Source organism: Pseudopipra pipra, chromosome 22 (genome assembly GCF_036250125.1).
Source record: "Pseudopipra pipra isolate bDixPip1 chromosome 22, bDixPip1.hap1, whole genome shotgun sequence".
NCBI classification, from domain to species: Eukaryota; Metazoa; Chordata; class Aves; order Passeriformes; family Pipridae; genus Pseudopipra; species Pseudopipra pipra.
The window spans coordinates 2,783,571-2,796,305 of NC_087570.1; the positions used below are offsets into that span (position 1 = coordinate 2,783,571).

The following is a 12,735-nucleotide window of genomic DNA, read 5'->3' on the forward strand; positions in this document are numbered from 1 at the left end:
CACACACACAGAGCAGATCTCCTACCTCACCATAACTGGTCAAGGCTCCTGACCCGGCACAGAGACTCGTTAGTCCACAGAAACCACAGAGGCAGGAAGATTTCGGAGGGTTCGGGAGGTGGGGGGAGAGCTGCTCTAGGATGCAGAGGGCACTTCGCTGCCTCCCAGGAACGCTCCAGCCTCCAGCATCCTCCAGCAGCGCCGGGCAGGGCGGCAGAGCCCGCAAAGTTTCCAGTGAAGTGACAGCGAAGTTATTTACCCAAAAACGACGCGGCTTGTTGTGGAAGGGGGCAGGGGGGGTGGGGAGAAGAAAAGGAAGTCATCTCGTTCTCTTATCGGCACCGAGGCAGCAGCTGCGAGCGGAGTGTCGAGCAGGGGATGGTGAGGGCAGCCACCACCGGGGCGTGACGGCATCTGCCTGACAGCTCCCGGGCAGCCAGGGCTGGGGGAGAAGGAGAAAGAGCCGCTAACGGGCAGAGTTCTATTCCATGGAGCTCTGGGCAGCACTTCCTACGACGTTTTCCTTCCCCCCTCTCTGCAAAGCAGCCGCGGAGTTTTCTGCTCCAGACCTTCTGGATGTTGTCTCCTGGGAGAGCACCAGCTCCTGGGTCCAGGCTCCAGGGATGGAGCTGCCACCCTCCTTCAGGAGCAACCTTCGAGATGCTCAGGTTTCCCAAAGCATCTTTGCATCCCTGCTCGTTTGGGTTTTTTTTTTTTTGGGGGGGGGGGGTTCCTAACTTCAGCTGACAAAGCTTCCCCCTTATCTCAGCTCTGCCCTCCGGAGAGGGGGCTTCACTTGGCACCTTCTCTCTGCTCTGGGAGCATTTTGGGGGGGACACACAGACACCCTGCCCTGCTTTTTTTGACCTCCTTTTCTGCATCCCCTTCCCGAGCTCACTCCAGGCAGTTCCCAGGAGCACACGGACCCCAAGGCAACCCCTGAGAGTCCAGTGCCTTCCTCAGGGGTGGAGAGAAACAGTCAGTCCAGGGGCTGATGCAGAGCAGAACCCTGAACCAGGAGCTGGCTGCTGACAGGTATTTTTAACGCTCCAGCTGCCTGGCAGGTGGGCCTGCAATTTAATTTTGAGCTGCTTTATGAGAACAAAACCATCTGTAATACACGGGCCAGAAAACTGTCCATGGATGGAGGGAGTTCTAAAGAGGTTTCTCCTCCTATTACAGGTTTTGAGACCAGTAGGTAAGGGATTATTGGTGGAGTTTAAAGCGTAGCTTGGTGTTTATAGTGGTCCTAAGTAAGTCTTTGCCTTGACTAGGCAGGGACACATCTCAGTCAGACAGCCCAAGCACCTCCATGGCCAGAGACAGCAAGGGAGAGAAAACATCTTTCATTGCATGCCATGGGATAACTGGGATATTCAGCCAAGCTTTCAGGCACACAGACCTCTCCACAGACCACCCCTGGGCAGCCAGAACTTGGGTTCTCAGTCCTGCAGGCTCTGGCAACAGGGGACAACTCCACTCTTCCAAAACCGAGCCCAAACCCACCACTGACCTCCCTGTCTTGGCTCAGCGAGCTGGGGAGGAAGAGCAGGACACCCAATCCCGGCAAATCCGGGATCGTTGCAGCCCTGCAGCCACACGAGTGGCCAGACAGCTCCCTCCTGCCTCATCCTGCGAGCCCCTTGCATCACCAGCTTCCCAGAGCAGGAGAAAGCAGAGCTGGGAAAGGCTGTCCCTGGGCTGGCAAACAACTAAACGCCCATCAATCAAGGTATTAAATGGCCGGGAATGCGGCTGCCTCTGCAATCCTGAGCGTTTAGTCCATTATCCCGCGGACACTTAGCACAATTAGGGTTGCTTTGTGGCGAGCCTTTAATGTGCCAACAGAGCAGCTGAGGCACAGGGGAGATTTAGGGATCAGCAAATCTCCACCTCGGAGCAAAGCCCGGCACTCCGGAGGTCCCACCTCGCTGCAGAGGCTGGGAAATGCTGGGCAGGGCTGGGGAGCAGGGGGTGAACAGCACAGAGCTTGGTCACTTTGAGGGATTAATCCCACTCAAACAGCTCCTGGAACAAGAGCTGGGCTCCTCATCCTGCTGAAGGAGGAAGAGCAGCTCTTACGCTCCAGGAGGATGCTCAGATCCTTGTTTTCTCATGATAATTGCACCATCCCAAACACCCTGTAGAGCAGTCACCAAATGTCACCCCAAAGCATTAATGTTCCTGCCAGAGTTTTCAGTGGATTTGGTGAGGTTCCAGCCCTCTGAAATAACCGAATTTTGCTCCATCCTGAAGACAGGCAGAGGTGTCAGAGTTGGAATTATCCAGAGCCATCTCCAGCCTGACATTCCAGCTGTGCACAGCTGGAGCCTGTGAGGAAAAGTGCTCCAGAAGTGCCACCAAACACAGGGAAAGTGGTACAGAAGAGCTTTGGAAACAGCAAAGAAGCCTCAAAGAAACTTGTCTCTGGGAAAGGCAGTGCTTGGAATTGGCTCTGGAGCTCTTCTTATCCCTACAACACAAGCAGAAGGTGGATTTCTCCTGGGATTAGCCTACAGTTAACAGGTCAGCTCTTCCAAAGACAAAACACCCAAGGAATAAAACCACATCCTCTCTCTCTGTCACCATTCCAAGGCTGAAAGCAGCCCTGAAAAACAAGGAAGAGCTGAGCTGGCGTCCAACAATCGAGGGCAACAAGTGGTTTCACAACCAGAACAGGACTTTCCTTTGTTCACCGCCAGCACTTCCCTCCAAACCTGAGCTTGAAAACACACACCAGCTTCCTACTCAGCACTCAGACACTCCTCCTCTGCCCAACAGGCAGACGGTGGAGATGCCAGAGATAACAGCTGCAGTGATACAGCAAAAAGGGAGGAAAGGAAAAAGGAGGTTGGGCTGCGTGGAGCTCTGAGTTCCCTCTCGTGGAGCTCTGAATTCCCTCTCGTGGAGCTCTGAATTCCCATTTGCATCCCACCATGTTTGGAGGCAAAGCCCTTCTGCCATCACAGCCTTGGGCTCAGCACTGGGAGCAAACATGGGGCCACAGTCCCTGTCTCCCAGAATCCAGCAGCTTTTGAGGCATCTGAACACCAGCCAGAACACCAAACTGGAGCTTTAAGGTTTGGAGGAGTCTGTTCAAATCCCAGAGGTGCTTTGCATCTTTCTTCTTCTTCCTGAGGTCAGGAGGGACACCAAAACCAGCCAGTTCCAAGCCCTGCCAAAGCACACCTTCCCCACTGAACTGCACTTCTGGCAGTGCACACCAGTTCCTCTGAGCTGAGAGGACAACACTGAGAGTCCCCACAGCTCCAGCAGCACAAATCCTGACCCCCCCTGTGCCCAGCTCCCCCTGGAACAGGGCTGGAATGGTCCAAGACGTGGGATGGTTCAACACAGGGCATTGCCACTACAGCACATCCCTGCCTTGCCCAGGCTGGAATAAGCCCTGACCAAAGACATTCCAGGAAGTGGGAGCTGCATCCACACATCAGGTTACGACCAAAGGGCAAGGAGAGGCTTGAACACACACGCAGCTGCTCCTGTTACATTGCTAAGACAACCCCCAGGACAAACCCTGAGACCTTCCAGGGGCAAACCACGAGGATGGGCACGTTCTGCAGCAGCAGCAGTGCCAGGGCACTGCCAGAGAAACGTTCTGGGAGCAAGAAAAGCAGGTAGGGCCAGCAGCCAGCACCTGACTGCAGCATTTGGCTCCTACTTTTCCTGTTGGATCTGTAGGATAACACTTGGGCATCCAGACCTGAGCTACAGGAAAACAAACGTGCTCCCACTCAGCCAGGAGGGCAACCAACTTATTTTTAGTTCGATGCCAAGGGCAGGAAAACCCCTGAGCACAGAGGAAAACCAAAAGCAGCCCCCAGGGCAGCAGGAGGAGTCCAGGGGCTTTCACCCTCAACCAGGACCTTCCTCATTCAGCAGGTTCCCCTCCCAGCAGCACCACAACAGAAATAACTAAGGAAGGCAGGAGCATCTCGGCTTCCCCAGCCCCATCCCACTTGGCACCGAGGCCAGCAGGAGGAGAGGAGATTCCTGCAGTGTCGTCCTCCCTGCCCTGCCACAGCACCTTTGCCCCAGCCCCTGGCATCATGTGCGTCCTTGGCGAGGCCAGAAACCCTCGGCTCTCGGGATTATATAACCCGGGGAGCTAATTAAAAACCGGGGGCTCTATTTCAGACCCCGGGCACGGTGACAGGACAAAAATACAGCCCCGTGTCCCCTTTGAAGAGCAGCCAAGGCTGTTTTTTTTTTTACCTCGACACATCACGAAGAACTGGAGGGAGGCAAAAAAAAAAATCCCGGGGTTATATTTAGGATTTAATCAGCGGCAGAGCTCGCTGCGTTGTCTTCCATGGGAGTTATTTCAGGAGGGTGGGAGGAAGAGGGGGAGCAAACAAACAAACAAACTACCCCCCCCCCCAAAAGAAAACCCCACAACCCAAGGGCAAATATAGCCCTGGCAACTCCCTCCCAATGGGATGCTGCTCCGGGGCGTGAAGGGGACTCTTTTTTTTTTTGGTGCTGTTTTGAAATTAAATCTCTGTCACCTTCCCACCCTCTTGAAATCCCCGAGGCCAAAGGACACATCCCGAGGGATGGGCTCCCCTCTGCCTGTTATCCCAGCTCTCAAGGCTTGTTCCAGGTGTCTGTAGCTGAAGGAGTTTCCCAATTCCCATGGTTATCCCAGAGGGAGCATCCAGCAGGGATGACGTTGCTGTTGCTCACTCTGCTGCCACTCTGAGCAGGTTTCTCCTCCGTTTCTCTCACGGAAAACACTCCATTTTTATAAACACCTAAAAGTTCCTCAGAGCAGAGGGGAAGCTGCACCTTCCACCTCCTGCCTGTGCCCTGCTCTTATTTTTAAGGCAGTTTTTTTTTTTTACCCTTGTTTTGCCAACTCGACCGAGGCCTTTTTACACCCTCTTGGCACTTGTCCCTCGGGGGACAGTGTGTCCTGCTGCCTCCCCACAGCTGCTTCTCCCCCAGCCCCAGGCCAGGGGCAGATTTCTTGTTTGACATGTGCTGCTCACGAGCTGTTCTGGTGAGGGCCACTGCAAACCTGAAAGGGATTTAATGAAAAAAAATAAAAAAAAAATCTCTTTTGTAGCGCCCAGAGATTAACAGACAGCAAGAGAGAGTCGTGGCACCATCCAGATAAACACACTGACAGTGGGAATGTGTATTTTCCTACCTAAAACAGGTGCTATACTATATTGCTCCTGAAGTTAACTTGAGCAGGCCAGCATACTTTATTACAATATTTCTGCAGTACCACATCGCTTCTGCTTTTCATATCTTTTGATAAGATTGTTCTAACATGTTAAAAACAAAGCCACTGCTAATAAAGCCACTAATGTATAGACTGTTCATCCTCACAAGTTAAACTTCAAAATGCAACAGAATCATCTGCTTTCTAAGTCTTTGTTTTAGTAAACATTGTAGAGAACTGACTCAAGACACACAGTTGGGATTCCCACTGCACAGTGGGAACGGGAGGAATTTCCAGGCCTTGCTACCCAAAGGTGGGCAGGAAAAAGGAAAGGAGGGGGTTGAATGAAAGGCACCAACAGCACAGGGATCTCCTGCCCCAGGTAATACAGAGGGATTGCCTGGAGTGCAGGAGGCAGCTGAGGGCACAGCCTGCCCCACACAAAGGTGCTGGAAAGGTTGGAATCATGGCATGCTTTGGGATGGAAGGGACCTTAAAGCTCATCTCAGTGTGGAATGGGACACCTTCCACTGTGCCAGGTTGCTCCAAGCCCTGCCCAAGCTGGCCTTGAACACTTCCAGGGGTGGGTTATCCACGACTTTTGATGCTCTTGAAGGTCTTTTCCAACCTCAGTGGTTCTCTGAAACCCCCCCCAGCAGCCCCACCTCTGTGGGCTGAGGGGCAGGTTGAGGCTGCCCTGCCTTTGGGGTGGTGCCTTTTCTCCCAGCTCAGCCAACAGTCCCACATCCACACTCACAATTCCCTCGGGAAGAGGGACAAACACCAACCACAACAAGGACTGGGAGGCTGGGAACCTCCCCCACGGGCTCTGGGCTCAGGAAACCTTGAGCAGGTCCTTGCTGAGAGCCAGGCTCTTCACCTGATAACACAATCAGCACAGCTGCAGCCACCCCCAGCCCAGCCACACAAAACTCCACTTCCCTCTCCTCCCCCAGCTCTGCTTTCCACACCAAGAAGCTGCAAAAAGGGAGATAAAGGTTGTCACTCCTGCTGGGAGAGGCTTCCCCAGCTCTGAGCCCTCACCAGAGGGGCTGGAGGGAACTCTGCTGAGATTCCAGCCACAGCTGGACCCACTGACCCCCTCCCTGAGGGCACTTTTGGGGGCATCTGCTCAGTGCCCCGGGTGACAGGGGCGGATCAGAGCTCCCTGTGTCCCACACAGGGGTCCTTGGGGGCAGAGGGAGGGGACAGACGGACAGAGCAGGGCTGGGGCTGCACTGGGGAGACACTCAGAGCACCCCCCTGCTAATTACTCTGAGGGAATTCCCAAGAAGATGCAGCAGCTTCTCTTATCCACATGGAAAGCTCTGGAATGTGACACAGAATATCCCATCCCTGGGAGTGTCCAAGGCCAGGTTGGATGGGCTTGGAGCAACCTGGGCTAGTGGGAGGTGTCCCTGCCCATGGCAGGGGGTGGCACTGGATGAGCCTTAAAGGTCCTTTCCAAACCATTCCATGATTGTATAAAATCCTCTGTGATTGCAGGTCTTAACCTGTACCCAGAGTGCATCTGTGCTTGTCTTTTGGGAAGGAAAAGCCCAGTTACCTCCAGGAAGGAATGCTCAGTGTCAGTGGGGAAATCCCTGGGGGAGACTGAGCTCTGAGCAGAGTTTGTTTCCCAGCATCCATGAGCCAGGATAAGATCTGTTCCCACAAAACTGACAGAGGAGGGGGTTAGATTGGATATTGGGAAGAAATCCTTCCCTGTCAGGGTGGGGAGCCCATCCCTGGAAGTGTCCAAGGCCAGGTTGGACAGGGCTTGGAGCAACCTGGGCTAGCGGGAGGTGTCCCTGCCCATGGCAGGGAAGGTGAGACAAGAAGAACTTTGAGGTCCCTTCCTACCCAAACCATTCTGGGATTCCATGAATATCTCCTCCAAGCCCTGTGACAGCCACAGCATCTGCTCCAGGAGATCAGGAGATGCTCCTCCTCCGAGGTGTGCACCTCCCCAGGGCCCAGCAGGCAGAGAGAGCCCTTTGGGAAGCTCCCTGGGATACAAGCAGCAGCAGCAGGAGCAGCAGGAGCTCTTTGCAGAGCAAAATGCACCCACAGGAAGCACACGGTTCCTGATTTCCAGCCCAGTTTAATGTGAAGAATTTCCTCCTTCCCTTTGGATCCGTGCAGGAAGCTGCAAAACAGAGGCAGCCCCATAATCTCATTAGGCTCCATCCCACGCACATTTCCTGGAACACACACACTGGGACTGCAGGAACCACTTTCCAGCCCTCCCATCACCAGGCAGCAAGTGCAGCCCTGCTTTTGGTCAAGGCAGTGAAAAAAAAAACAACAACAGAATAAACATTTCTACTGCAAAGAAAGGATTAATCGATACTTAAAGTGCTGCAGCCTTAGGAATGCTGCTTCCACACACATCCCAGAGGGTGTGGGGCTGCTTTGAGCTTGGAAGTAGGTATTGGCTTTGTTCATGCCTCGGGACAGGGATGGAAACCCAAGTTGTGAAATCAGTTTTCAGCGACTGGGAAATCCAAGGGCATCTGCAGTGCAAGGGTGGGAGGTGACAGGGACACTGGAGGCAGGTGATGGATGGTGAGAGGTGATAAACCTGGCTGGGCACGGAAAAGCTCCCAGCTCCAGGCTCCCCACTCACAGAACCCTCCTGGAGAGGGAGACCAGGCTGCTGGTTTGCTCATGGAGTGACAGAGGTGGTTGGCACCAAGAATAAAGGAACCCTTTGGCTTGGCCAGTCCTTTCCAAGGGGAGGAAAAAGGCGAATCCCCCCTTTCAGAACACGACCCTTCCCTCCAGCTGCTTCAAGGCTGTCAGTGAGAGATGCAGCATGAAAAGCCAGCCCTGGGGAAAACCTCCAGGAGAGCAGGGTCTGCCTCACTGAGCAGAGGGAGGTGCCAATGCCCACCTTTTTGCACCCCCAGGAGCATCTCTGGGGCTGGCACACGAGCCAGGTTTGTTCCCCTTCCCAAGGAGCAGCAGCTCCGGCCACGGAGCCACAGGCACATTCCTACTGAGCCCCTCACGTGCCTTGGCCATCCAAGGGGAGAAGGGCCTTGCTGGGCTGGCAGCTCAGGTGCTGGGAGCACTGGGAGCACTGGGAGCAGCCTTCCCAGTGCCTTGCTGGCTCACTTGCCATGTCCAAACAGCTCCAAAAACCCGGGAGAGCCCAGCTGGCTCTGCTGGAGCACAAAGCCCCAATTCATCCACTCAGGTGCCTCTGAGGCTCCTGAGAAGAATCATCTCCTAGAAACCAGCCCCATGTGGACCTGGCTGCAGCTCAGGTACCACCCAGCCCCGGGGGAAGCTCTGGCAGTAGGAGGGGAAGCCTGGCTTCCCCTCCGGAGCTCTGTGCCTTCCCTGAGCTGCAGCCAGTGAGGAATTCAGGAATTCTCCTTGGCAGCCCGCAAAGGAGGTCCAGCTGCATCCCACAAATGTGTTCCAGGGCTGAGAGAGCTTCATTTGTCGTGGGACCACAACGAGAGCAGCTCACTGTGCCTTGGGGAAAACCATAGGATGCTGGAAAATCACCGAGAGCCTGATCCAAAACCCCTCCTAGGCAAGGCCAGTTTTCTCTGTCTGAACTCAGGCATTAACCAACCATCCTTTATCCCTCCCTGGAAAAGGGGGGAGAACAGTGTGTTTATGCATCTCATGACCTGCCCCTATCTGGAAATAAGCAGCAGGCTGTGGGCTTGGAATTGAAATGTAATTTAAGTTGCTGCTGATGTTCCAGTCCTCATTTCCCACAGCTGAGCCTGGTGCAAAAGCACGTCTGCTCCTCCCCAGGCACTTCTGCCCAGGCAGCCTCAGCACACACAGACAAGTCCCCTTGAGCTTTGATTCTTCCACCCTCTGTGAACAAAGCCTGTGTCTAAAGCTGTCTTTGTACAGCCTGGCCAGAGAGAGAAAACCAGGAAAGCCTCAGCCAAGGTCCAGGTGCAGCCACAGCAGAGGAGGGAGGGGAAAAAGGTGCCTTTTGAATGTTCTTTTTGAGCTGGAGCTGAGCACAAGCCAGCTGAGAGCCAAGGGCTGAGGTACCACCTGAGGAGATGGGAATGAAGAGCTCACAGGAACTGCCCAGAGGGGATTTCTGAACAACCAAGGGCTTGAGCCACCAACCAGACCCACACTTCTGGTTCCAGCCACCAGCCAGACCCACACTCCTGGTTCCAGCCACCAGCCAGACCCACACTCCTGGTTCCAGCCACCAGCCAGACCCACACTCCTGGTTCCAGCCACCAGCCAGACCCACACTCCTGGTTCCAGCCGCCCCTTCCCTGAGCTCTGCCCATCGTGTTGTTGCTGAACATCCCAGATGCCAAAACACTGACCTGGTTTTGCTTCCTGCACCAGAAGTTCCCACCTCCCCACCACCAGCCAGGCTGCCAAAGTAAGCAGCTATTGCAAATACTCAAACTTCATATTTACATTTGGATTCAGCACAGGAAGCATGTGTTTTCCCACTGCTAAGGGCAGTGGGGAAGCTGGGACCACAGGCTGGCATTGTATTCCCTGTCACTGCAGGGTTGGACAGCGAGGCTTCAGGGCACAGCTGGATGCATTTGATGCCTCAAAATGCCCAGAAACGTGGCCTGCACAAGCTTGGTAAGTCACCCTGGGGACAGCACATGGAGGGCTTTGGCCAATCCCAACTTACCAGCCACGCTGGAGCAGCCCCTGCTTCCCACCCCAGTGGACATTTGGGATAACAAACAATCCAGGCCTTCAAAGGGAACCACCCACAGCGTGCCACAGAATTAGTCCCGGGCACAGGAACTCAGCCCTCAAAATTAAGATGTTAAAAAAGGTTAAACTGGATGCAGGGAAAACATTGTCAGGTGTACTCAGCTCTGGGTGTGGGACCACTCAGCATCTCCGTGCCAAGTCTCAGGGGGGTGGGGAGGCCCTGGCATGGGTTGCCCAGAGAAGCTGTGGCTGCCCCATCCCTGGAAGTGTCCAAGGGCAGGTTGGATAGGGCCTGGAGCAACCTGGCTAGTGGAAGGTGTCCTTGCCATGGCAGAGGGGTTGGATCAAGATGGTCTTTAAGATCCATTCTAGCCCAAACAATTCCACAGTTCTATGAAATGGAAGCATTTCACCAGAGTATTTGTGAGCACCATTATCTGCTCATTCAGTGTCCCCAAAACTGGAAACATTTGGTCCTTGCTCTCCCAGCATCCCCAGCCAGGGGCAGTTTCTCTCTCCTGGTGCTGTGAACTTGGACATGCACAGAACTGTCTCCTCCACAGCAGTAACCCCCAAAGCAGCAGAACCCCAGCACAAAGTGCCTCCACACCCCACTGATCACCTCTGACAGCACTCCCAGCACTCAATCCTGCAGGACTGGAGCAACCTTTGGAGACAGCCAAGCCTCAGGAAGCTGGCATTTCCTCACTTCCCTCAGACTTTCCCTTCCTCCCAGCCACAGCATCCCAGGAAACGTGGCTGTGGAGCAAAAAGCCTGCCCTGCAGACAAGGGCAATGCACAGGACAGCCACCAAGTGCTCCAGGCCCTGGGAAACCCTTTTCTAGGGGAAAAAAAAAAAAATAAACAGGGAATTTGTGACTTGTGGAATCGGCACTAGGGGTGTGAGATTTATCCTCCCAGATCTTTATGGCACAGCAAAGGCTGAGCACCGAGGCAGAGGAGGGGCAGCATCACTCAGATGCCAAGCACAGCTCATGATCCCAGGAGATCCAGCTGGGGCAGCACCAGGCCATGCCATGAGCCAGGGGGAGAACAGCATCAGCCAGGGATCAGGCAGGGCAGAAAGGTGCCACAAACACCTGGCAGGTACCCTAAAAACCTGCTGGGCAAGAGGAGAAAGGCTGGGGAAAAGGACCCGAGCAGTGGTTCAGAACCAGGAGCAGCAAATCCAGCACAGGTGGAAAGGATGGAGCGACAGATGTTGGGAGCAATCACCCCCCCAAAACACACAGACCCCCCCAAAATCCAGCCCACGTGGCTCTGCCCCCTGTCAGGTTCCTCAGGACTCCTGCAGTGCTCAGCTGGCAGCAGCATCCCAGCCATCGTGCTGTCCCTGGCACTTTGGTGCCCCGGGTGACTGCCCAGCAGGGTGGAACCAGCAAGGTAAGGGCAGCACAGACAAATATTGATTTGCCTGTGGGCATGGGGAGCTCTCCCAGCGCTGGGAATGAAATCCAGGGCGCCCCAGCTCCCAGCCCTCTGCTTTTCACCCCATCGCCCATCGGCGTGTTTTGTAACTCCGTGTGGCACCGCCCCGAGAGACGCTGCCTCTTCCTAAACTTCTTCACGCTTTGAACCAGCCGCTCACAAAACGCAGCTCGGCGCTCGCAGGGGAAGGAACAGCCAGGGCTGGGCGGCAAAAACAGCCCCCCAAAAACCCATAAACCAACGGAGCCCCCGAATCGCGGAGTTACGGGAATGTGCGGGAGGAGAACGTGGAGTTGTGACACGTTCGGGAGGTGGTTGTAGCAGCCCCTGCCATGACCCGGCCGTGCTGGGTCCTGCAGCACCACCGAGCACTCCCTGTCCTGGAATCGATCCCGGCTCCCGGCCCGCAGTGAGCGGCAGCTGAGCGGCTGCTCCCGGCCCCCTCCCTCCCCAGGGCTGTTCGGAACGCACTCGACTTGCAACAGCAACAAAGGCTTTTCCAGGTCACCTTAAGGCTGTCTCGGGGAAAGGACAGGCAGGAACGAAGAAGCAGCCGTAAGAATCCCCCCCTGCCCTGCAGCGCGGGTGTGTGTGTGTGTGACCCAGCCCGTCCCCTGGATGTCCATTTATCCCTTCTGAAGCCACAGCGGAGAAGGAGAACCAAGCAGGGACGATGTCCCCAAGTCACACAGGCTCTGCCACCACCCAGGAAAACACTGAAGCAACAGCGTCTTTGGGGGAAGCCGGGGGAGGCACCACCAACACACCACATGCTCCAAAGTACATCCTTTTTTCACCTCGCAACCCACAAAGACGTTTCAAGCAAGTTTTAACGCTTCTCCTATTTTGGGATCCCCTCTCCAGCATCCCCAGTACTGGGCACGGAGCCGAATGGGACAGGATGCTCCCAAAGGTCTTGGGGTGTTCCGGGGAGAAACCACGGGGCCAAAGAGGGCTTGGGGTGACCCGGAGAGGGGCGGGGGTGGCGCGGGAGGTGCGACTTTATCCCGACCACCGGAGCTCCAAGCTCCGGCACCGCGCAGCCGGCGGCACGGCAAGGGACACGGGGACACGGGACACGGGCACAGGGCGAGCCGAGGGGCACAGGGCGAGCCGAGGGGCACAGGGCGAGCCGAGGGGCACAGGGCGAGCCGAGGGGCACACGCGGGGGCCGGGGGCAGGTCCGAGCTGGAGCCGGAGCCGGTGGAAGCGGTGCCCGGTGGCCGCGTCCCCGCGGGTTGGGATGGGACGGGACAGGTCGGGAGGGGATGGAATAGGATGGGATGGGGCTGCCGGGTCGATACGACTCGCTCCTTACCTGCGGGAGGTCATGGCTCCGCGGAGCTCCGCTCCCGGCCCCGCTCCCGCACCGACTGCCCGCACCGCCGCGCCCCGGCGGGCGCTGGGCCCGGAGCGCCGG

At 55.8% G+C, this 12,735-nt stretch overlaps 1 protein-coding gene across 6 annotated transcripts in view; it reads right to left on the minus strand.

Annotated features, from left to right (window-relative positions):
• The window catches only part of LOC135425810 (tyrosine-protein phosphatase non-receptor type 11-like), a 41,083-nt gene extending 28,348 nt beyond the window's left edge, over nt 1-12,735 (minus strand). For 5 of the 6 annotated variants that reach the window (XR_010435765.1, XR_010435763.1, XR_010435764.1 and 2 more), the window contains exon 1: nt 12,634-12,735. Coding sequence is in view for 2 of the 6 variants with exons in the window: in XM_064678447.1 (XP_064534517.1) it covers nt 12,634-12,647 (14 nt within the window). In the remaining 4 variants the exon portion in view is untranslated. Of the gene's footprint in view, nt 1-25; nt 49-12,633 lie in introns of those variants that run through there. The other variant, XM_064678449.1, reaches the window with a different exon arrangement.